The 25,629-nt window shown below is 42.8% G+C and overlaps 1 protein-coding gene across 1 annotated transcript in view; it reads right to left on the bottom strand.

Moving 5' to 3' along the window:
* The window catches only part of KCNH4 (potassium voltage-gated channel subfamily H member 4), a 162,302-nt gene extending 140,065 nt beyond the window's left edge, over positions 1-22,237 (bottom strand). Inside the window, exons 1-5 of the mRNA XM_040329946.1 lie at positions 22,010-22,237; positions 21,728-21,859; positions 14,632-14,640; positions 11,516-11,637; positions 1,362-1,390 (exon numbers count right to left, since the gene is read on the bottom strand). Of these exons, the coding sequence (XP_040185880.1) occupies positions 1,362-1,390; positions 11,516-11,637; positions 14,632-14,640; positions 21,728-21,859; positions 22,010-22,139 (422 nt within the window). The 5' untranslated portion in view covers positions 22,140-22,237. The remainder of the gene's footprint in view (positions 1-1,361; positions 1,391-11,515; positions 11,638-14,631; positions 14,641-21,727; positions 21,860-22,009) is intronic.
* Positions 22,238-25,629: the final 3,392 nt, after the last annotated feature.

Raw genomic sequence — 25,629 nt, 5'->3', positions numbered from 1 at the left:
TGGTGGTGTCCTTAAAGCACTACTCTTGGAGTGAACCCCTGACTTATCCTAATATATTCTATTCATTAAGATAAGAAGCCTTCTGTGTGCAGCAGCCTCCCTCAGCCCTCCTAATACTTACTGGAGTCCCCTCTAGATCCAGCGATGTCCATGATTGTCTCGGCCATCCGAGACTCTCCCTCAGTCAATCAGGAGAGAGAGGGGGTGGTTTGGGCCACATCTCCATGTCTGAATGGACACATCGAACTGTGACTCTGCTTGGGTGCCCCCATAGCAAGCTGCTTGCTGTGGGGGAACTCTACAGGAGGTAGGGGCCGGGAGAACAGAACAGGGACCCGAGAAGAGAAGGATCTGGGCTGTTCTGTGCAAATTCACTGCAACAGAGCAGGTAAGTATAACATGTTTGTTAATTGCATTGAAAAAAAAAACCCATCTAAGCGGCGCCAACAATTTGCCCTCTTTGAATCTCTGTAAGCTCTAACATGACTCTTGACTCATGACATTCCACCTTAGAGCTTGGTGTCGTATCATACAACAGAAGCAAAAGAATGTTATATCACTTCCACTTTCAACGCGAAAAATGTCGGTAATTTCACACTTGCAAATTATGTAGTGTTATATTATATTTATGTCCAACCCTTGTATATATACAGTGCTGTGAAAAGTAATTTCCCCCTAAAACTATTAACTAGCTGTCAACCATTTGCAATATCTGGCAATAAGACTTTTACATTGCTGTGGAGAAATTTTCGTCCACTCTTCTTTGCAGAATTGTTTTAATTCAGATTCAAGTTAGGACTTTGACTAGGCCACTCCAAAACCTTTATTTTTTTTTTTTTTTGCCATTCAGAGGTGGGCTTGCTGGTGTGTTTCAAATCATTGTCCTGCTACATAACCCAATCGTGCTTGAGCTTGAGGTCACAAACTTATGTCTGGACATTGTCCTTCAGGATTTTCTGGTAGAGCTCAGAATTCATGGTTCCATCAATCATGGCAAGTCATCCAGGTCCTGAAGCTGGAAAGAAACCCTAGATCATCACACTACCATCACCATGTCTGACTGTTGGTATGATGTTCTTGTTATGAAATTCTGTGTTATGTCCTGTACACACAATCAGTTTTTCCGACAGGAAAACCGTTTTTTTTTTCAGCAGGAAAACGGCTCAAAATTGTCTGGCATACAGACAGTCACTCAAATCTTGGCTGAAATTCCAAATGTCAAGAATGCGGTGACGTACAACGAGCCAAAATCAATGAAGTTCAATAGGCAGTTCGACTCTTCTGCTTTATTCTGAGCATGCACGTTTTGTTTTTTTGCGCGTCGTAATTGCATATAGACGATAGCACATTTTTCCTGTCACGAAAATTGAGATCCTGCTCTCAATCTTTTCTTGGCAGGAAAACTGATGTGTACGAGTCCTTAGTTTTTCTCCAGATGTAACGGGACGCACACCTTCCAAAAAGTTACATTTTTGTCTCATCAGTCCACAGAATATTTGCCTAAAAGTCCTGGGGATAATTAAGATGTTTTTTTGGCAGATGTGAGACGCGCCTTTGTGTTCTTTTTGGTTAGCAGTGGCTTTTGCCTTGGAACTCTCCAATGGATGCAAATTTTGCCCAGTCTCTTTCTTATTGTTGAATCATGAACACCAATCTTACCTGAGGCAAGTGAGGCCTGCAGTTCTTTAGATGTTGTTCTGGGTTCTTTTATGACCTCCTGGATGAGTCGTCGTTGTGCTCTTGGAGTCATTTTGGTAGGCCGGCCACTCCTGGGAAGGTTCACCACTGTTCCAGGTTATCTCCATTTGCGGGAAATGGCTCTCACTGTGGTTTTGCTGGAGTCCCATGCCTTAGAAATGGCTTTGTAATCCTTTCCAGACTGATACATGTCAATTACTTTGTTTCTTATCTTTTCCTGAATTTCTTTAGATCGCGGCATTATGTGTTGCTTTTTGAGATATCTTGACGTGTTTCACTTTGTTAAATAGCTTCTATTTAGGGCATTTCTTGATTCAATGGGTCTGGCAGTAATCAGGAATGGGTGTGGCAAGTGAAATTTAACTCAAAAACATTTGGTTTATCACAGTTCATTCATGGTATAGCAACGGGGGGCAGCAATTACTTTTTCACATAGGGCCAGGCAGATTTGGACATCTTTTTTCCCTTAATAAATGAAATCATCAAAAACTGCATTTTGTATTGTCTCAGGTAATCTTTTTGTAATATTAAAATTAGTTTGATCTGAATAATTTAAGTGTGACAAATATGCAAATAAAAAAAACTAAATTCACTAAAGTTAAAGGAGAAGTCCAGCTTGGGCTTTTTAGGCTGGGCTTCTCCTAAGGGTCACAAGAGTGCAATTCGTTTTGCACTCCTGTGACTCATTTTCAGCAGAGAGCGGTCTGAAGTCTGCTCTCCACTGATGATCTTTGCCATCAGTCGAGGTAGCGCGTCATCCCGACTTCCCAAGTCTGGATCCACCAGCTGCCTTGATTGATGGCAGTCTTAGAGTCTCAGCGAGCCATTGAGATGGCCGCTCCCCACCCCTCCACAGCTCAGCATTTCAGGGAGCATGGAGGAGCAGAGAGGAGAGACGCTGACTGACAGGCAGCAGCTCTCCTCTCAGGTATCTGTGAAAATCGAGCTATCAGTGATGTTTGATGGCTCGGTTCTCAGTGTAGAGACGAAGGGGGACAGATGCAGCATCGGTCTGATGCTGCATCCACCTAGGTAAGTATGAATAAAAAAAATAACATACTTCTCTTTTTAAAACTGAAAAAAAGAGTTTTGTACCAGAGATAGATTAATTATGTTGCCAACATCCCGTCTGTTTGGAGAACGAAAAAAGGGGTGGCACCCTAGCAAGGGGTTGGGACTTTAAAGGCAACAAGAATAACAAAAATGATAAATTTGAAAATCATTTTATTATCGTATAAATGTCTAAGAAGCCAGGTATATGGTGACCATAAAATCATGAATATAATTCATAACAATTCAGAATACATAAAAACAAGACAACGTTGTATTCATTTATGATTGTTATGAATTATATTCATGATTTTATGGTCGCCATATACCTGGCTTCTTAGACATTTATACGATAATAAAATGATTTTTCAAGATTATCATTTTTGTTATTCTTGTTGCCTTTAAAGTCCCAACCCCTTGCTAGGGGGACACCCCTTTTTTCATACTTCTCTTTTTAAAACAAGGTTCCTTGTATGATATAGCTACCATCTCAGACACTGGCCTAGCAGATATTATAATGGCAACAAGGAGTTTATTACAAGACTGTCCCTGCAATGTTGAATCAATTATAGGCAGGGGCGACAAAGCAAAATGGGCAACCCAAGCATTACCTTAAACAAAAAGAATAAACACCATTTTGTTTATATGCAAAAAGCAAGGTTCCTTGTATGATAAGGCTGCCAGCTTAGACACTGGCCACGCAGAGGTGATGATGGCAGGAAGGAGTTCTTCTTCTTTCATGTAAAAAAGATTTGCAATTTGGTTTCAACTGCATCCCTCGACTTTTCTGACAATATGCCCAAATGCCCCGTACACACTCTCGGGATTTCCGACGGGAAAAAGTCAGTCAGGAATCCCGAAGGGAAAAAAGAGAGCTGGTTCTCTTTTTTTGCCGGCGGTTTGGCAGTTTTCCCATCGAAAAAACTGCGAGGGAGCATACACAGGGCCGGGATTCCCGGCCAGAAGCTCTCCTTGCAGTTTTCCCGACGGAAAACCCGGTCGTGTGTGCGGGGCATTAGACTGGGGTTTCAAGATGTGTTGATCAAGCTCTTTTGAAGAAGCACAAAGAAACGATCAATGTTGAGGACTGTAGACACAATGGTAGGCCAAGGAAACAATGCAGCAGATGAAAGATACATCATGCTTACTTCCCTTTGACATCAAAAAAACAGTGAGACCCAGGTACATCTATCAACTGTCTGGAGAAGTCTTGCCAGAAGATGGTCTTCATGGAAGAATTACAAAGTTACATAGTTCATCTGGTTAACCACTAGCTGACCAGCCGCCGTTATACGGCGGCAGGTCGGCTCGGCTGTGCGCGATCACATCGCTTTCCGTCATCTCGCATTTCAGCCAATAGGGGCGCGCCCTCCGCGAGCCCCTAGTGCCGACGCGCGTGCCCGGCAGGCGTGATCACCGCCGGGAACCCGCGATCGCTCGTTACAGAGCGAGAACCGGGAGCTGTGTGTGTAAACACACAGATCCCGGTCCTGTCAGGGGGAGAAATGACGGATCGTCTGTTCATATAACGTATGAACAGCGATCAGTCATTTCCCCTAGTCAGTCCCACCCCCTTCAGTTAGAACACACACAGGGAACATAATTACCCCTTCCTCGCCCCCTAGTGTTAACCTCTTCCCTGCCAGTGGCATTTTTATAGTAATCAATGCATTTTTATAGCACTGATCGCTATAAAAATGACAATGGTCCCAAAAATTTGTCAAAAGTGTCCGAAGTGTCCGCCATAAGGTCGCAGTACTGATAAAAATCGCTGATCGCCGCCATTACTAGTAAATAAAAAATATTAATAAAAATGCCATAAAACTATCCCCTATTTTGTAGACACTATAACTTTGGCGCAAACCAATCAATAAAAGCTTATTGCGATTTTTTTATGAAAAATATGTAGAAGAATACGTATCGGCCTAAACTGAGTAAAACATTTTTTTTTATATATTTTTGGGGATATTTATTACAGCAAAAAGTAAAAAATATTCATTTTTTTTTCAAAATTTCGCTCTATTTTTGTTTATAGTGCAAAAAATAAAAACCGCAGAGGTGATCAAATACCACCAAAAGAAAGCTCTATTTGTGGGAAAAAAAGGACGCCAATTTTGTTTGGGAGACACGTCGCACGAACGCGCAATTGTCAGTTAAAGCAACGAAGTGCCGAATCGCAAAAAGGGGCCTGGTCATTGACCAACAATATGGTCCGGGGCTGAAGTGGTTAAAAAAAAGACACACGTCCATCCAGTTCAACCAACATAGACAAACCCCCCCCCCCCCCAAAAAAAAAAAAATCTCCATATATACAATTCTTTATCCACAGTTGTTCCAAAGGAAGTAAAAAACAAACTGTAACGGAATGGCCCGTGACACCCAGAGACTTTTGAAGGATGGGGGGTACTCCTGTGCCAGCTTCACTAATGACTCTTGGGTCTAGGGTCATCCTATGTCCCTTTTGGGCATAGGATGACTGAGAACTGATATCTCGGATTACATGAGATGGGACATTAATGATAATTCATGTATTGAAGGATCTTGGAATATTACAGGTTGTTTATTCTGACCCCCCAACAGGTCAATAAGAATGTCTCATTCAATAGACTGTTGAGATGCTAATTAAGTCAAATTTTTGAATTTTCGGAAAAATTCGAAAATTCGAAAATTCTAAATTTCAAAAATTCGAAAATCGAAAATTTAGAATTTCGAATTTTACAATTTGGAATTTTTTAAATTTAGAATTTTTTAATTTTCGAATTTTTTAATTTTCAAATTTTTTAAATAATTCTAAATTTCCGAAAATCTTAAAATTCGAAAATTCTGAGTTTCGGAAATTAGAAATTAAAAAAATTCGAGATTTTGGAAATTGTAAACTTCGAAAATCTAAAATCCGAAAATCTAAAAATTTTCAAATTTTACAATTTCGAATTTTCGAATCTCGAATTTTTGAAATTTCGAATTTTTGAAATTTCGAATTTTCGAAAATTCGACAATTCCGAATTTTGAAAATTTGATAATTCGAAAATGAAAACATTTGAAAATTCGAAATTTTGAAAATTGTATATTTCCGAATTTTTCGAATTTCCGAAAAAAATTTTTTTTCCGTTTCATTCGTTTTTTTTTTTTTTCGGAAATTCGAAAAAAAAAATCATTTTCGTTTTATTTGTTTTTTTGCTTTTTCGGAAATTCGGAAATTCCGAATTCCGAATTTCCGAAAAAAGCAAAAAAACAAGATTCATTAATGACTGGAATAGTACCATTGGATTGGCGCAGGGCCAATGTGGTGCCCATATTTAAAAAAAGGGTTCAAAGTCTTTAACAAGTAACTATAGACCTGTTAGTTTACCTTCTATAGTCGGAAAGATACTGGAGAGTTTAATTAAAGACCACATAGATGAGTTCTTGCTTGGATTTTTTTAAGCAACAGACAGCATGGATTTATGAAAAACAGAAGTTGTCAAACAAACCTGATTTCTTTTATGAAGAGGAAAGTAAATCCTTGGACAGAGGCGTGGCTGTGGACGTGATATACTTGGATTTTGCAAAAGCGTTTGACACAGTTACGCACACGGCTCATGTGTAAGGTAAAGTCTACAGGATTGGAAATATCAGTTTGTAAATGGATAGAAAACTGGCTAAAAGACAGAATTCAGAGAGTAGTGGGTAAGGATTCTTGCTCTGAATGGTCGAAGGTTATCAGTGGTGTACCCCAAGGTTCAGTGCTGGGACCCTTATGCCGCATACATACGACCCTTTTTTTGGGTTGTAAAAAATGAAGTTTTTAATGGTCTAGAAAAAACAAAGTTTTTTTTCAACCCGATCATTAAAACGGCTTTGCCCACACACGATCGTGAAAACATTTTTTTGAGCATAGCGCAGTGACTTACAACGTACACTATAAAGGGGAAGTTCCATTCGGATGGCGCCACCCTTGGGGCTGCTTTAGCTGATTTTGTGTTAGTAAAAGACGATTCACGCTTTTCTGTCTGTTATAGCTTGATGAATGTGCTAGTTTTACCAGAACGAGCGCTCCCGTCTCATAACTTGCTTCTGAGCATGCGCGTTTTTTTCACGTCGTTAAAGCCTACACACGACCATTTTTTACGACGTATTAAACGACAACGTTAAAAACGACGTGAAAAATTAGAGCATGTTCGAAATTTTTAATGCCCATTTTTTACATCGTGAAAAATGCTCTGGAGCCTATACACCAGGGATATGCAATTAGCGGACCTCCAGCTGTTGCAGAACTACAAGTCCCATGAGGCATAGCAAGACTGACAGCCACAAGCATGACACCCAGCGGCAGAGGCATGATGGAACTTGTAGTTTTGCAACAGCTGGAGGTCCGCTAATTGCATATCCCTGCTATACACGATCGTTTTTAATGATATTAAAAAAAACTTCATTTTTTACAACCCGGAAATCGGTCTTGTGTACGCGGCATTACTTTTTAATATCTTTATAAATGATATTGGGTCTGGGATCAAAAGTAACATTTCTGTCTTTGCAGATGACACCAAGCTATGTAGTGGAATAACGTCTTTACAGGATGTCTCCAATTTACAAGCCGACCCCAATATCTAATTGGGCAACTAAGTGGCAAATGAGAATTAATGTTGATAAATGTAAAGTTATGCACTTGGGGGCTATGAATATGCATGCATCATACATACTAGGGGGAGTACAACTGGGGGGATCTGTAGTGGAGAAGGACCTGGGGGTTTTGGTAGATCATAAGCTCAATAATAGCATGTAAAAGAGAGCAAAGTCCTTTCTTGTATTAAGAGAGGTATGGACTCCAGAGAGAGAGATATCATTTTGCCCCTGTACAAATCATTAGTAAGACCTCATCTGGAATATGCAGTTCAGTTTTGGGCTCCAGTTCTCAAAAAGGATATCGGGGAACTGGAGAAAGTGCAGAGAAGGGCAACCAAACTGATAAGAGGCATGGAGGAGCTCAGCTATGAGGAAAGATTAGAGGAACTGAATGTATTCACTCTTGAGAAGAGGAGAATAAGGGGGGATATGATCACCATGTACAAATATATAAGGGGTCCATATAGTGAACTTGGTGTTGGGTCATTTACTTTAAGGTCATCACAGAGCACAAGGGGGCACTCTTTACGTCTAGAGGAAAAATATTTCATCTCCAAATACGGAAAGGTTTCTTCACAGTAAGAGCTGTGAAAATGTGGAATAGACTCCCTGCAGAGGTGGTTCTGGCCAGCTCAGTAGATTGCTTTAAGAAAGGACTGGATACTTTCCTAAATGTACATAATATAACTGGGTACTGACATTTATAGGTAAAGTGTCAGGTCACCTGAGTCCAGGTGACAGATGCACCCCGTTGGGGTCTGGAGTGCACCACAAGGTAGTGGACCCTATGGCTGACTGCTGCGGATGGAGATCTAAGTAAAACAGGAGAGCAGGTACTCTGTAGTACCAACACGGATGACAATGGGAGCTAGGGCATGAGATTTCCCAGGGAGCAGAATCTAAGAGCCAGCGGGTGTTTACCAGGGGCCCCTAGTGGTGGGGATGGATTTAGCTGCAGTCTGGATCCAGGTTGCGACACCTAGGGCCTCCCAGCTCACGCTCACGGTAGACTACAGAGAGGTAGAGAGGAAGCAGCAGACTGCGACAACAAAGGATAGTCAGGAGATAGCCAAAGGTCAGGGTAGCAAGCAGGTAAGGATAGTCAGGACACAGCCAAAGGTCAGGGTAACAAGCAGGTAAGGATAGTCAAGAACAAGCAAAGATTACACACGGCTCTCCCCGTTCTTCAGCTCCGGGGACCGATCGCGGGATCCGCTGGTCCCGTGGTCCTGGTCACGGAGCTTCGGACCGGGTCGCGGGAGCGCGCCCGCGACCCATGGCTGGGCTTAAAGATCAACGTACATATACGTTGATGTGCCCAGCCGTGCCATTCCGCTGACGTATATGTGCAGGAGGCGGTAAGTGGTTAAGTGAATTAAGTGGTTAAGCAGCCAGGTGAGAGTGGCTGGACTATTAAACACATGGAGAGGTAAGCTGACAAACATTACTGCATATTTTTGACATTAAATTGATCCGGGGAAAATACAATTGCCTCTCGGGGGATCAGGAAGGAATTTTTCCCCTGCTGTAGCAAATTGGAGAATGATTTGCTGGGGTTTTCCGCCTTCCTCTGCATCAACTGTGGTTGAAGAATTGTGTATATGGGATTGTATGATTTTGTATTTTTTTGGGTTGAACTGAAGGTCATCCATAGTGTTCAGTAATCCTGTAGACTGAATCTTTCAGCCTAAGAGCATCAAAACATTGGAAAACTAGGCTATGCTAAGCTTTCTAGCAAATGTAAATGTATCAAAAACAAGCCGGGTACTAACATACAGTATATGCAGGAATATTAATAAAATCACGTAAAGGCAAATTTTCATTTTAGGTTTAGTGGTATTTGTGACCGGATGGTTTTTTAATAAGGAATAACTATAACCAGAGATCATCGACACCAATTAAGCTGCAAGTCACGGTTACATTCAGAAATGAGAGCTGTGAAAATCCTGTGACAGTCATTGCTGTTTTTTGGGTAATTGGTTTGCTGGTTTCATCATCTCCTGGGAAAACACCATTTAGTTGACGTGGGTCAGAGTGCTTCTAGTTGATTCTGTTCTACCACAAGTACATGTTCTGGCTTTTACACTTTGCCATCTGCCTGTCACTTTGCCGTCTCCACAGCATGATCTGAATTCCTCTTGCGGCCAATCAGATTGCTCCTTTGATCTGGCCCATTGAGTAACATAATCCTGTTTATCTGTTACACTTTCTGCTCTAATCTGATTAGGCCAGGTTTCATTTTTTTCTAGCAGTAGATACATCTTACTGTTACAAAGGCACCAAATGTCTCTGCTGTACTAGCTCAGAGCAGCCTTATCAAAGCAGACTGGCAAGACCAGATTATAGCGCAGAGGTTAATGGAGAGACTGATAGGATCTGCCGAAGGTTATTTAGCAAAGCGCCAGTAATACAACAGCTGTTAGCTGAAAATTCTATATCTCCTTGGCACAATGTGCCAACTTAACTCTTGCTATAGAAAGCATTCGTGGAATGTACAAAGATTAACACTTTTAACTATATACATCCCCTAACTCAGAGCAAAGTGATATCAATTCTCAGTTAATCTTTATACCAGGGCTGGACTGGGACAAAAATTTGGCCCTGGACTTCATCCAGACCGGCCCACTTTAATTTTGCAAACATGCACAAAAACATGAATTCATCAGTGACCATGACCAGCAGTGGCAGACATAGTACAGTAGAGGGTCAGAGACTGCAAAATGTACTACAGGCGAGGGTTAGAGACTGAAAAACGTACTACAGGCGAGGGTTAGAGACTGAAAAACGTACTACAGGCGCGGGTTAGAGACTGAAAAACGTACTACAGGCAAGGGTCAGAGACTGCAGACATAGTACAGTAGAGGGTCAGAGACTGCAAAATGTACAACAGGCGAGGGTCAGAGACTGCAGACATGGTACATACTACAGGAGGGGGACAGAGGCTGTGGCTGTACTACAGGAGGGGGACAGAGGCTGCGGATATACTACAGGAGGGGGACAGAGGCTGCGGATATACTACAGGAGGGGGACAGAGGCTGCGGATATACTACAGGAGGGGGACAGAGGCTGCACTCATACATGATAAAAGTGTCCTCACCCCCTCATCACAGTAGCCTCCTCTTCTGTCCATCTTCATATTACAGTCTCCACACCAGTGTGTCCTGCTCCTGTGCTGTGCCGCTTTCACCTCTCCACAGGGCAGCACATCAGTGTCCTTCACTGTCCCCCTGCATGCCATGGCTTCACCCCCCCCCCCCCTCCTAGTAATGCCATGTCATCCTCTTTTGTCTGTCCCAAGACCCAGTAGTGTCAGCCTCTGTCCCCAGTGTCACTCTCCTCCTCCTCACTTGTCTTGCCTTGTCCCTCCTCGGCTCCTTTGCCTACGGCGAGTGCACGAGACACGGTCGCCGTGTCTTTCCCAAGAACAAGTGTACTCTGGCATCTATTCAAAAATGGCACCAGACGGCGCCATTACATTACTGCGCATGCGCCGCCTGGCCGAGCGAGTACAAGCAACCGGCCCACTGAGCCATCGGCCCACCGGGAATCTTCCGGTAGTCCCGATGGACAGTCCATCTCTGCTCTATACCCATCTACAATATAATTTATTCTGAGAATCGGTATACCTTCACATCAAAATGTATCACTTGAATTAAAGAATATTTTACTTTATTTGATTCTGGTATTGCAGCACAAATTCCAATCGGTTTTGTATTTAGTGATGTATAGCCAGTTGGTGTTGTAGCTTTTATTAAAGTATGTGAGGCATAGCCTATAAGTTATCATATGCAAGCTCTGATATGGTCCACTTTTCCAAATCTCATTGCTATGGTATGAAGCTGTTAGGTTTATATAAATATTTAGGTCGTCTTTATCCCACGTACCCAGCTTAAGTCCTAGGTTAATGGGGTACTTCCTAAGGAAAAAAATACAGTTATAAGGAAAGGTTATATGTAATGACTGATAGATACAGTGCATGCGACATGGACTAATGACATCTGCTGCTGTTTGTGTAAATAGAAATATATCACGGTGCATCCATGCCAGAGGTTGCATGCACAATGTCGTCAGCTCCTTAATAAAAATGTCAATAATAATCAGAGGCCTGCCAATCAAACTTTAAATATTATAACCAGGTTTCTATGAATGTTATATCAGCACTTACATTGTTAAGTTTAATGTCACTCTTGTTTCGCCCAGAGACTTGGCCAGTAAGGTGGCACAGCATGGTCCGGCTCTGTCTTCTTGTCGAGCTAAAGTGAGAAGAACGACGGTTCTTCTGTTTATCTGTTAAGAGAAAACATTTTTGAGGAGCATTCTGCCTTATGATATACTGTACTGTTGTGTGACAAAGTAAGTACACCCCATGGAACTGTTTTAGCAACATATTTGAACAAGTAAACTTTAGATGTTCATTCTAACAGTACCTACAGGTATAGATGATATACTTGAATAAAGCATATCATTATCTAAATGAAAGAAAATTTAGATTTGTCACATAAAAAAAGTAAGCCTACCGTTACATTTACCATCACTTCAAATCCATTAAATCATGTATTCTAGATTAGGTGCCAAAGATAAAAACCTCCTTAGGGAGTATGCAGGTGAAACCTGTCCTTTTAAACCTCAGACATCTATGGCATGGTGTTTTCTTTACTATTGATGTGTGTAGTGTTATCATGCCAAGATCAAAAGAGCTCTCTAAAGCCCTCATAAAAAATATTGCGAATGACAATTTAAAAAATCACCAAATTATTTGAAATCGATCATTCCACTGTAAGGAAAATAATCTACAAGCTTCATAGATATCAACTGCTAAATTGTCCAGGACTGGCTGACCCAGCAAATTCAGCCTAATGCCGCATACACACGATCATTTTTCGGCATGGAAAAAAAACGTTTTTCCAACTTCATCATTAAAAACACACACCATCGTTTTTAAAAAATGATGAAAAAAGCGCGGTGACGTACAACACGTACAACGGCACTCTAAATGGGAAGTTCTAATCGCCTTTGGGCTGCTTTAGCTGATTCCATGTTAGTAAAAGACGATTCGCGCTTTTCTGTCTGTAACAGCGCGATGAATGAGCTTACTCCATTATGAACGGTATTTTTACCTGAACGAGCGCTTCAGTCTAATAACTTGCTTCTGAGCATGCGCGTGTTTAAAACGTCGTTTTAGCTCACACACGATAATTTTTTACAACCCGAAAAACAAAATTTTTTAAAACGACGTTAAAAAATGCAGCATGTTCGAAAAAAAAATGTTGTCGTTTTTCAGAAGCCGAAAAAGAAGCCCACACACAATGATTTTAAATGACGTTTTTAAAAACGTAGTTTTTTTTCATGCCGAAAAATGATGGTGTGTACGCGGCATTAGAGATGGTCATTTCATGCTAAAAGAAATCTCCAAGGACCCCAAAGCTTAATTGCAGGATTTGCAGGCAACAGTTGGTGTCAAAGTGCATGCATCTACAACCAGAAGGAATTGCATCAATTTGACTGACAAGAAAGATGTGCCAGGAAAATGTATTAGCTGTCCAAGGAGACATTAGAGCAAAACTACAATTTGCAATTGGACATACTGGGCCAGATCCACATAGAAATAGATCGGCGCAGCGTATCAGAGATACGCTACGCCGCCGTACCTTACCTGGTGTAATTTCGAATCCTTAAAAATTTTGCGCCGTAAGTTACGGCTGCGTAGTGTATCTCTGGCGGCGGAATTCAAATCGTCGATTAGGGGGCGTGTTTCATTTAAATGAAGCGCGTCCCCGTGCCAAATGAACTGCGCATCCTCCGTTTCTAAATTTCCCGCCGTGCATTGCGCTAAATGACGTCCCAATGACGTCATTTTTTTTAACTTAGACGTGAATTACGTCCACCCCGTTTCACGGACGACTTACGCAAAAAAAAAAAATTCAAATTTCGACGCGGGAACGACGGCCATACTTAACATGGCAAGTCTAACTAAATGCCGCAAAATACCAGCTTTAACTATACGCCGGAAAAAGCAGACTAGAGACGCCGGAAAAAAATGCGCCGGCCGCTCGTACGTTTGTGGATCGATGGAAATAGCTAATTTGCATACCCGACATGGAAAACGACGTGAACGCCACCCAGCGGACGCCAAAGTATTGCATCTTAGATCCGAAAGGCGTACGAGGACGTATACCTGTCGGATCTAACCCAGATGCCGTCGTATCTTGGTTTGAGGATTCAAACCAAAGATACGACGCGGGTAATTTGAAAGTACGCCGACGTACTCTGTCTGTGGATCTGCCCCACTGTATATAAACAAACATCAAAAAAGTGCAGCTCATACAAACTAGAACTGTGTCATAAATAACACTAAATAAATGGTTAAATGACAACTCGTTAATATTAATAAATAAATAGTGATAAACGCATAATAAATAATGTCCATAGAAAGTCCAGAGACACAAAATGTGAAATACAGTGGTATGCACCTCCAAAGTGAGTGAAAGAAAATAGATACAGCCCCAAAGAAACTTTGTGTTATATTTGGAAATGGATCCAGGGATAGCTGATGTGACACCAAAAATACCCTCACCAAAGGCTTACCGGAATGCAGGCAACCCCATTACCCAGGGTGGTCAATATACGCTCAACTAAATAACTGGAATGGATTCCATGGCAGGAGCAGGAACATCAGCACAGGTCACTCTTTGGCAGTAATGAGGGCCGTCTTTACCACGGGGGCAATCTTTGTTGGGGAGCCCAAAGCAGCTGCCGCTTGAGCCCACGCTACCCGCAAATTGATGGCTTTGCAGAGCACACAGAGGACACAGGAGGCTGTTTTCTCGAGCTAGCCAGCAAAGTGAGGGCGAGGCTGGGAGCTCCACTGACGCTCTGACTCCACCCCATGCAATTTGTATGCTCGGAACAGAGTGGCTGTAGTGAGCAATAATCGGAGTGGGAGCATCAGTTGAGCTCCTGGCCCCACCCCTCTATACTGGCTGGGGAATACAGAGGTCCACAGTCTCAGATACATAAGACTTTGGAACTTTTACAATGTACCTTTTGGTGGCCTCAACTCCTAAAAGACTGCAGGAATTATGTGGAGTCTTGCACCACATGTATTCGAAACAAGGGGAGCAAGTCCAGAGCCTCGGGACTATTGAAACCACTACCAGTAACGGAAAGACCATGGAGGATGATCTCCATGGACTTCATGGTGGAGCTTCCCCCGTCGGAGAGTTTCACCACTATCTTTGTGGTAGTGGACAGACTTTCAAAAAAGGCACATGAAAGGCACACCCTCCGCCCCTGAAACGGCTAAAATCTTCATCAAGGAAGTTGTGAGGCTCCACGGTATTCCTGTGGATATCGTATCAGATCGGGGGGGGTACAATTTACCTCCAGGTTTTGGAGGGCACTCTGCGAAAATCTCAAGATTGGCCTGTCATTTTCTTCAGCCTATCATCCACAGTCAAATGGCTAGACGGAGAGAACAAACCAGACTCTTGAACAGTACCTGCGTTGTTTCTCTTCCTTTTCTCAAGAAAACTGTGTGTCCCTGCTGCCTCTGGCGGAGTTTGCGTACAATAATTCTGTCCACTCTGCCACTAAACAATCTCCCTTCTATGCAAACTATGGCTTTCATCCATTGATCTTGTCCAATTCCATCCCGGAGTGCACGGTACCTGCCATTCAGGAGACTTTGGACTTCTTTAACACAAATAATAAGATCCTACAGGAGACAATGACCAAAACGCAGGAGCATAATAAAGACGTTTTCGACAAGAGAAGGAGGGGAGAACTTAACCTGGAGCCCGGAGACCAAGTATGGTTGTCCACTCTAAATTTGAGACTTGCCTGCCCCACGAAGAAATTAGGTCCTAAATTCATGGGTCCTTTTCCTATCAAGAGGAAAATCAACAATGTGGCCTACGAACTTGAATTACCATAAACCTTCCGTATTCATCCGGTCTTTCATGTCGCTCTGCTTAAGCCTGATGTTCCTGACCCCTTTCCTGAGTGAAACACTGGTCCTCCTGAACCAGTCCTAGTTAACGGTGAAGAGGAATTCGAGGTCGAGTCCATCCTGAATTGCAGGAAAAGGCGCAACCAAGTTCAGTTTCTCGTTAAGTGTAAAGGGTATAGTCCCGAAGAGAATTCGTGGGAACCTGAGGACAACATACACGCTGAAAGGTTGATCCAGTCATTCAAAGACTCTCACCCACTTAAGCTGTCCCGGTTGGGCATCCGGAGGCTGCTCATTGAAGGGGGGCAATGTCATGAGCAGTCCCGGCCACCAGATGGCGGTAGCGGCGCGCACAGGCACGCGCAATCGCGGCAACGGCACACGCAATCGCGGCACCGTAACGCGGGCGCGCGCACCGGCGGCAACGGAGCGCGGGCACGTGCAGACGCCACTCTGGCGCCAAAACGGGACATTTATGCAATCTGAGACCTTGGTCTCTTGCTGTTCGGTCTACAGCGTTCCTTGTGACCACCTGCACCTGTTACCTCTGCTTGAACCTGCTCCTGATACCCAGCTTGTTCTTGCTTTGCCCTGCCTTCCGCCTGCCCTGACTTCGGCTTGTTTTGACCATCCCTCTGTCTCATCCTCTGTACCTCTGCTGCCCGCCAGTTGCTGACCTGGCCTGAACCACTACTCTGTCTTTGCCAGCGGTACCTGTACCTAATCCGCCTACCAGTTTATGGACTGATCTGCTGGGACCTGTTGTTGCCTGTACTACAGTCCACCTCCCCCGGCTGCTGCTGCTCTCCTCTTCATGTGCCTCTACCTTCTGCCTGCAAACCGTCAGTCTGCACCTGTTATTCTGAAGCACCTTCGGAGACCACAGAAGCCTCACCCAGCTCCAGCACCAGCGTTACACCAGGCGCTTGTGCGACTCTGCATTCCTGAACTCCCTGTCTACTCTACCAGGGGTCCCGGGATCAGAGGAGTAAGGGCTGCCGCTCCCTGCATGTCGGGCTCAGCCACCAGGTACGTGACAATTTGTCTCCTGTAGCATGTCTACAGTTCTGATTGTCTCCTGTAGCATTCTGCAGTGTCTGATTTTTCTCCTCTAGCATGTCCGCAGTCTCTGATTGTCTCCTGTGGTATGTCCGCGGTCTCTGATTGCCTCCTGCAGCATGTCCACAGTCTCTGATTTGTCCTGTGTAACATGTTTGCAGTCTCTGTCTCCTGTAGTATGTCTCAGATTGCCTCCTGTAGCATGTTCTCAGGCTCAGATTGTCTCCTGTAGTATGTCCGCAGTCTCAGATTGTCTCCTGTAGTATGTCTACAGTCCCTGGTCATCTCCTGCTGTATGTCCGCAGTCTCTAAACCCTCTCCTGCAGTATGTTTGCAGTCTCTGATCCTCTCCTGCAGTATGTTTGCAGTCTCTGATGCTCTCCTGCAGTATGTTTGGAGTCTCTGATGCTCTCCTGTAGTATGTGTATTAATGTGCCGCTTTACTTGCTCAATTATTTGGTATTGCTCCACTGCTCAGTGAGTGGTAATGATGTGCATTACCTATAGCAACCAATCGGTGAACAGTAGTGATCTGCTGTAATCTCTAGCAACCAATCAGTGAGTGGTAATGATATGCTTTAACCCCTAACAACCAATCAGTGAGCACTAATAATGTGCAGTAACCTCTAGCAACCAATAGGCAAGCAGAAATTATGTGTTGTAAGGATAGGCTGTAACCTCTGGAAACTAATTGCAATCGATGTGTCATCTCCTGTAGTAAACAGATTTTGAGTCTACCTGATATTTTTTGCATGTTTCAGAATTGAGGCGGGGGGAGAAAATGTTGCCCAAAAAGATGCCTGTGCAATATTTAGTGTGCATGTAACCCAGACGATCAAAATCAATGGCTTGTCCTACTGCAACATACCAACACATGATAGCATGTTGCATTAATGCATGTGCGTCAATGCAACGTATAATGTGAAGGGACCTTTAGGACTCATGCACACAGGATGTCAAAAACACAATTTTTACAGGCAATTAACTTTTTTTTTTTATTATTTACAACCCCAGAAAAAAGGGTCTTTATATAGTATGAATCATTAAATAAAGGTAAAAGCACATTGTTTTTCCTTGGCATGGCTGGTGGAGTGTGGACTGGACACATAGGGGTAAATTTACTAAAACGAATGCACACAGAATCTGGTGCAGCTGTGCATACTTTTTGTCTCTTCTGGCCAAATGTGGGTACAGTTCTCATTTTTTGACATGGGTACAGGCACTATATAATGGACCATGGACTTACATTCAATATACAGAATTTAGATCCTCCCTCTTACCTATTAAAAAAGGAGCAAGGCAGGGATTTCCCATCTCAGTCTCAGTGACAACTCTCTGACGTATCGCTCAGGTGGGTTCAGACTAGGATCTGAACATTGGAGAAACAAAAATACAGCCACACACCACATTAGGATGCAAACTATTTATTCCAACGATGACAGCATACAGTATATGCAGCACAAGATATAGAAGATGTTGACGCAATTCATACAACACGGTGCTTAATCATATCATTCGTTATCAGCATTTGGTTACAAATAAGCATGTTGTATGAAACTGTATCTGTATCATGGGCTGCATAAATGCTGTCATCTGTGGAATAAATGGTTTGCATCCAATAGCATCCCACTGTGGTGTGCCGCCGTCTTTTTGTTTCCCCTGTGACTGCGGTGGAGAGCCGGGCAGGCACCATCTAGTGGGAGCCATGACAGGGTTAATCTGTCACTCAGCTGGATTGGTGCTTTTCTTCATTTTGGCTCCTTATATCGGAACATGCCTGAGCTCATCTCTGCTCTATCCTTTTCAACCCAAGCTCAAATTGCTGCAGCTGTGAGCTTGGTTTTGAATTTTTAAGCCAGCGATGGGATTTTAGGAAAAAGTGATTCTAGAGACACCTGATCACTTTTATGGGGCTCTGAAGTGATAATCCCATCCCACCACTATTGTTTGCTATATATGGCTCCAACTGTGACTGATGAACCCATGAGTGATGAGGATTTAGTCACTTCCAGTTTTCTGAGCTGTCATTCTCTGAGGTAACAGCTAACTGAGCATGATCTGTTGTAGGGGACACAATAGGGGTCTAATTGTTAGCTCGTTTTTGATAGCAAAAAAAGTATGAAATAAAAAGTCAAAAAATTTATTATTGTAGCACTACTCGTTGGAGCCGCTGATTTTATCTGTTTCTTCCCCAAACAGTGCAGAGACTACAAATCGCACAGGTAAAAGTAAGTTCACTCTGGCTCCAATCTAGGGGGTGTCTTTTTAAGAAGATTTATTGTTTGTAGAACTTGTAACAGGAGAGGGTTTGGGGTGGTATGGGATTCTCCAAACAAATGCTGACCTGGAACGGGAGGATACACTTCACTAGGTGAAATTTCTTTAAACAGGGGAATACCAGATATGAGACCCTGTAGAAGCAATCTCAAAATTAGCTACAGCTGGCACCCCAGGAGTAGGAAAGCACACAATAATTAAATATTGGACTTGGGTGAGTACTCACAATATCCCAGCTGGAACCTCTGTGAACATCAGCTAACTCCAGCAGGACTGCCTCAATGTGGCAGCAGCCCCTGAGGCTGGAAACGTCTACAGCAGGACAAGACCAGAGCTGCTCCAGACCCCTGAATATTTATGTTCCCCTCCATCCACCTACTGGACTGCCCCAGGGATTGGCTAAAGCACAATTGTTCAGGCTGCCTATTTGAATTTCCCAGCCCTCTGTGTTCAGATAATGTAGACAAAGGGGCAAGGTCTCCTTGGTGATGTCATTGAGCAAAAATGGCCATGGCCATATTTGGTCAGTGATGTCAGCAGAATTTCATATGCTTGCATGGCTGTGGATTTTCAGCGAGTAAATAAAAGGTGCCAGGTGATATCACTGATTCCTAAGGATGCAACAGGTGTTGACACCTCCCACTTCCTTAGTAACCACTAACATGAAGGAATCCATCATATATAGTAGCGCCTAACGAGCAAAAAGTCTGGCATTTGGACAAACACTCGAATGGCAAAAGTTCAGCGTAAAACTTGAGCTCATCCCTACTCCTGAACTACACAAACTCATAACAATTCTGATAAATCAATACAAAACTAAAAAAGCATACTGTAAAAATCATAATAAATACCATAAAAATATATTCAATCTATAGTGTAGCAAACCATACATCAAAATGTATATCAACACCAGTCCTTGATAAAGGACACCACTGTGTCCCACCACCTGTCTTTGCTGCCTCTTACCTCAAAAATTTGACCGACACGCGAGGTCACCATGCACATTCCCAGTGAAACTGGGGTCGGTGTGTTGCAGCAATCCACGTGAAGGCTCAAGAGCTTGATCACCATCCACCAAGGATCCAGCCAACTCATCAGAAAAAAAGAGATGAAAAACACCTGGTGTAGTATTCCTACATTATAAAACTTTATTAATAAAATAATAAATTATCCACTCCTCAGGAAGTCACTGCACCACATGCCGAAAAACGCCAGTGGCAGGGCTACGTGATGTCATCAGGCCGAAAAGTCAGAGGTTGGCTTTTTTACAGGTGTCTCTCCCAATGATGTTTATCCTTAAGGTGTCAATGTTTGGACACCTTTAAAATGGGCACTTTATCTAGTGCACTGGGTTTCAGTGCACCTTCTTTGTGAGTGGGTATTTTATTAATTTATTAATAAAGTTTTATAATGTGGGAATACTACACCATGGGGAGTTTTTCATCTCTTCTTTTCTGCTGAACAGGCTAGATCCTTGGTGGATGGTGACCAAGCTCTTGAGCCTTCAGGTGGAATGCTGCAACACACTGACCCCAGTTTCACTGGGAATGCGCATGGTGACCTTACCTGAGTGTAATTCATATTTTTGAGGTAGGAGACAGGCGGTGGGACACAAGGGTGAAGCACATTTCTTTACGATTTGGAGCACTGTGATGACAGACACGTTTAATATTACTTTTCACTGACATTTAAAGGAGAATTACACGCTGAATTCAATATTAAATTATAATATTATATCAAGGACAGTGACATGCACCTTGTGACAAGTCATGATAGCTCCTCTTTTCTACTGGTGTATGAGGAACCCTGTAGGTTAATTTGTTAGATTAAAGCTGGTCTCCTAAGGGTGTAAAACTTAATTACTATACAAGGCATTCTTAGGAACAATATATGCACCATGCTTCCCCTTCAGAATTGTTATCATCACTTACAAATTCTCAAACATACAGAATCCCCCCAAGACCTTCACCCCTTTGAAACATTTGTTTCAATGACCCTTAGCCAAAAGGCAGGATCTTTTTGATCTATGGTTCCCTTTTTAAATGTTACTTCATATACCCCACATCCTCATTTTTTTACAAATATTAGGCACATTTTTGCATGGCTCTCCGAAAATCTTGTTTAACAAAGCCAACAAGGTATTACTCTGATGGTGCATGGTGCCTCAAAGACTGGCTAAATTTGTCCAAGGTGCTTCAAACCTATGCTTTGGGAGCTGTGGGCCACTCTTGCATGTTGGGTGGGATTGCCCCAGATTCAAAAGATGTTGGACTAAGGGTAATCAACTAGCTTATACTGTCCAATGAAAAAGCTTCCCTATAAATTTATATGAGGTCCTTCTGCACATCCAACCCACTGATTTCACTAATGATCCTTTAGCTCCTGACCTACATTTTTTACCTTTAAGCTCCTGACCTACATTTTAACTGCTGCTAGGCAAACACTGGTAAAAGTCTGGTAGTGAAGTACTCCTAACATTTCACAGGTTAAGCAAAAAAGGGCATGGTACCTGGTTAATGAGAAACTTGTGGCCATCCTTCACAATACAATTGCCAAATGTGGAAGACATACTATGTTCCTTAAGACATTAATGACTCAATATGGACCATCTAATACTTACCCCAGAATAGTGACATCACTTTTGGCTCTGTGTTGCCCCCGACAGCCTCTATTCCCTTGTGTGCACTGTGTACATCTCACATTGGTCACATAACTGCCTGTATTGGCTGTATTCCCTGCCAAGAGTGTTCATCAAAGAGTGGCTACATTAGGGCATAATGGGATCCTACAAGGTGCTTAGCCACTCAAAAAACATAAAGAGAGGAGAGCGCGTTTAAAAAACAAAAAACAAAAAAAACAGCATGCTAAACAATGACAAGCTTTAAAAGAAAGGCACACAGAAAACATGGTAAATTCTGAGGTCTGTTGCAATATATGTTTTTTTTTTTTTTACAAGGAAAGTTTAACACTTTAACAAAAACTTTAACAATGGCACGGTGATCTGGATGTTATGGACAAACTAGCATGTTTTTTCACATTGCCTTTCAGTTTCCTCATTATATACATTTATGGTCTAGCAGCTTCTGTACTCACCATCTTTCTTATCAGTGTGAAGGGCTCTCATCCTGTACTCAGTGGTGTCTTTAAATGAGAAAAGAAACAGCACTACCTCCCCTTTCTCATTTTTGATGGGCACAATGTCCAGCAGGCACCAGAAGAGATCTCCTGTAATGGAAAAAGAGACACATGAGCTATACAAATCTTTGTCAGTTTTAACAAGCTGGTATTTGAGATTTAACAAACATTGACAAAATCAGAGAATTAAAAAGATGTCCTTATGGCACCTAGAAGCAAGGGTTATGTGTATGGACTCACCATCTTTCTTGTAGAAGCACACCTCAGCCTGGTATTCCTGCTTCTCCTCCAGAGCCCTCTCAATGCCTTGCAAGACGGTATCACTGGTCTCCACCCCATACAGAAAACGGCACTTGCAATTCTTCTGCATGACCTCGGTGCGGCCAAAACCTGTGAGATCACAGAAGCCATCGGAGCAGTAGACAATAGGGTAGCCATGTTGGACTTGGGCATTGGCCAGCAGAAAGTTACTGTCTGTGGAAAATCAGAAATAGTGACATGAGAGACAAACTCTATATACAGAGATACTGAAATACATGTAAACAGTAGTAGTGGGAGGAATGGATTGGCAAGGTAAATGACATTAGGGAGGCTGAACACTGGATAGCAAATTGAAGAGGCACTCTGGAACACTTCATCATCATATGGACACTCTGGTCGAACTATGTGACCGACCCAGGGCTCGTACCCTCTAGTCTAGACCTGGCACTGCTAGAGCTGGCAGAACCATCCCTTATGCCGCATACACACGATAATTTTTCGGCATGACAAAAACGAAGTTTTTCGGCATGTAGAAAAAACGTTGTTTTTTCCAACTTCATCGTTAAAACGACGTTGCCCACACACGTCCGTTTTAAAAAAATGCTCTAGCAAAGCGCGGTGACGTACAACACGTACAACGGCACTATAAAGGGGAAGTTCCATTCGGATGACGTCACCCTTTGGGCTGCTTTAGCTGATTTCCTGTTAGTAAAGGTCGATTTGCGCTTTTCTGTCTGTTACAGCATGACTAATGTGCTTACTCCATTACGAATGGTAGTTTTACCAGAACGAGCACTTCCGTCTCATAACTTGCTTCTGAGCATGCACGGGTTTTTAACGTTGTTTTAGCCCACACACGATCATTTTTTTCATCCCGAAAAACGACATAGTTTAAAACATCTGTAAAAAATGCAGCATGTTAGAATTTTTTTTTTTTTCGTTTTTCATAACCCGAAAAATTATGTGAAGCCCACACATGATCATTTTAAATGACATGTTTTAAAAAAGTCATTTTTTTCATGCTGAAAAATGATCGTGTGTACGCGGCATTAGATCCCGTGTGGACAGGGATGCTCTGGTTGCATGATGACCCCCTCGGCTATTTGAGGAGATGCTCCAGCCTCGGTGTGGCTCGCTCGGTGCAGAGCTGGAGATTTCACATAGGATAGCAGGTATGCTCCAACCCCTCTTCCCCCTTTTCTCTCTCCTTTTCCCCACCCTATCCTCTTCTTCTCACTTTCCCTTTTGAAACACTTTGGAAAGCCTATACTTGCCCTGTTACATGGGTTTGGACTTATTCTTTATTCATATTGCGTTAAATGGATTTATGGCTATTGCACCTTGCTGTGGTGGGGGAAGCCTCCCTTACAGGTGATGGAATCCTCCCCCCCAGTATCAATTGCTCGTTATAGATATTCCTGATCCGGGGAGGTGAACCGGGAGAGGTATCTCGGAGGCTGACTTGGCCCCCCTCTCCTGGCGATACTGCCAACGGGATGCCTTATATCCTTCCTGGTATCCCCAGCCACATGGGCGTACTCGGTGCTGGATACGAGGCCTGTCACTGCCCCCATATACATACTTGTGTATCTTTAGGATATTGCTCATAGATATCACTGCCAAAGAATGTCCATGACTGTTCAGGTGAAACAACTCTGTTTCATGGCTGAAAGTGTAAGGGCCCTTTCACACGGGCGGACCGTTTAGGTCCGCCTGCCAGTTTTTTAGGCGGACCTGAAGGGGCACTCTGTGCTCCTCTATCAAGCCACGGATGTCAGTGGTGACATGCCTGCTGACATCTGACCAGCTCCGATTCGCCAAAGTGTGATGGAGGAAAACCCTATTTTCCATCAGTCTGGCGGATCAGGTCGGATGACAACTGACTCTACGGTCCATCGTCATCCAATCCCCCATAGGGGAGAGAGGCGCTCTGACAGGTCGGTCCCTGCACAGTATGCAGAGACCAACCTGTCATCTGCCTGCCCAGCGGGGATCAACAGAGTGATCCCCGCTGAGCAAAGCGGAGCCCATACACGGACAGCCCCTAGTGAAAGGTGTAGCTGGCCAGCTAGAACCTGTCCTAGGTAGCTGATATAACCTACATGTATATACAGCTAAACCTGGTAAGAACCTAAATGTAGTGCACATGTTTATATGTGAGAGACAAAAGCAAAGTTATTCACTGTGATTTTATGATTGAATGCCATATAATAGTTGTATGTTGTGTTCACAGAAGCAAAAGAAAAAATATGCCTTTAAGAATCGTTTATTTTTATGACAGTGAAGTTAAGCTCAATTTACACAGTATAATTCATACCAGAAAGCATAGAGTTAAGCTTTTGTGACTCAGTAGCCTTGGCCAATCACAGCTAATCTCACATTGAGCAGAGTCTTGACCTATCACAGCTACCTTTGCATCCATTCTGTCTGGGAGGTTCCTAATACTGTACATGTGCTGCATTCATTCCACATGAAGACAGAGAGCAGAGCAGACATACAGAGTTCAGTTTTATGGAAGCAAGGGCCTAAATAGGTATGTTACACAAGTTATATATGTTCTTATTGTAAATAGTGTGATTAGAACTGTATACTGATCTAGTTGTGTGTTCACTTATAGTTCCACCGAACTAAGCCATCGAACTAAGTCCATTCAGTCATTCAAACAAAGTCATCTAACCGCCCTAACTGTAGTTCCACCAAACAAAGTCACATCCATCCATCCACTTTAACAAGCTAACCGAACTAAAGCAACCCTGCAAACCAAGTTGAAAACCACAGTTATACCTTTCAGAGAAATCCGAGAATGCTTTGATAACTTACAGAGAGAGAGAGTATAAATACTGAAGAAGAAATATATCCACCATTTTATGTTGAATGACAAGATTGAATATTTGAACCGCCATTTTGTTATACTTATTCAACACGTGTTTGTACATGGAAGTTAATAAAGAAGTTATTTTAAGCATTTGGTGTGCTCTTTAAACCTTACTGCTTCCATAGAACGGCAATAGAGGAATTTCAGAGTAATAGACAGTCTTGTTGGACTGAAAAGTCAGGGATAACACAATTCTTCTAATGCCACAGTGCATGAGGCACTTTATAGTACTGCGCCTGCCACAAAAGGGCCCTAACGCAAATTATTTTCCTTCCTGTACTTTATTCCCTAACTGTTTGTATGTACCTTAATATCTTATGGAGATGAGTAGATTTCGGTTTAGTCCTTGACTATTTGAAACTGTTTGCTGTTATATGCTACCTTTGTCCTAAATAAAAAAAACAGTGGTAGTATAATGATTATAGGTGGCTGAGAACAAAAGGATCATAGGGCCAAATCCTCAAAAGGGATACGCAGGCGGAACTGCTGTTCAGCCTGCGTATCCCTGTGCCTATCTTTGGAACTGATCCTCAGAAGCAGTTTTCCAAAGATAGGCAGAAGATCCGACATCTGTAAGACACTTACACTGTCAGATCTTAGGATGCAGTACCGCATCCGCCGCTGGGGGCATTTCTCATTGAAATGCCGCTTTGCGTATGCAAATGAGGACTTACGGAGATCCACAAAGCTTTTCAGCTTTGTGTTTTCTGCGTAAGTTTACGTT

The sequence above is a fragment of the Rana temporaria genome, chromosome 12 (assembly GCF_905171775.1).
Source record: "Rana temporaria chromosome 12, aRanTem1.1, whole genome shotgun sequence".
In the NCBI taxonomy this organism is placed as follows: domain Eukaryota; kingdom Metazoa; phylum Chordata; class Amphibia; order Anura; family Ranidae; genus Rana; species Rana temporaria.
This window is presented reverse-complemented; position numbering and strand designations above follow the sequence as displayed.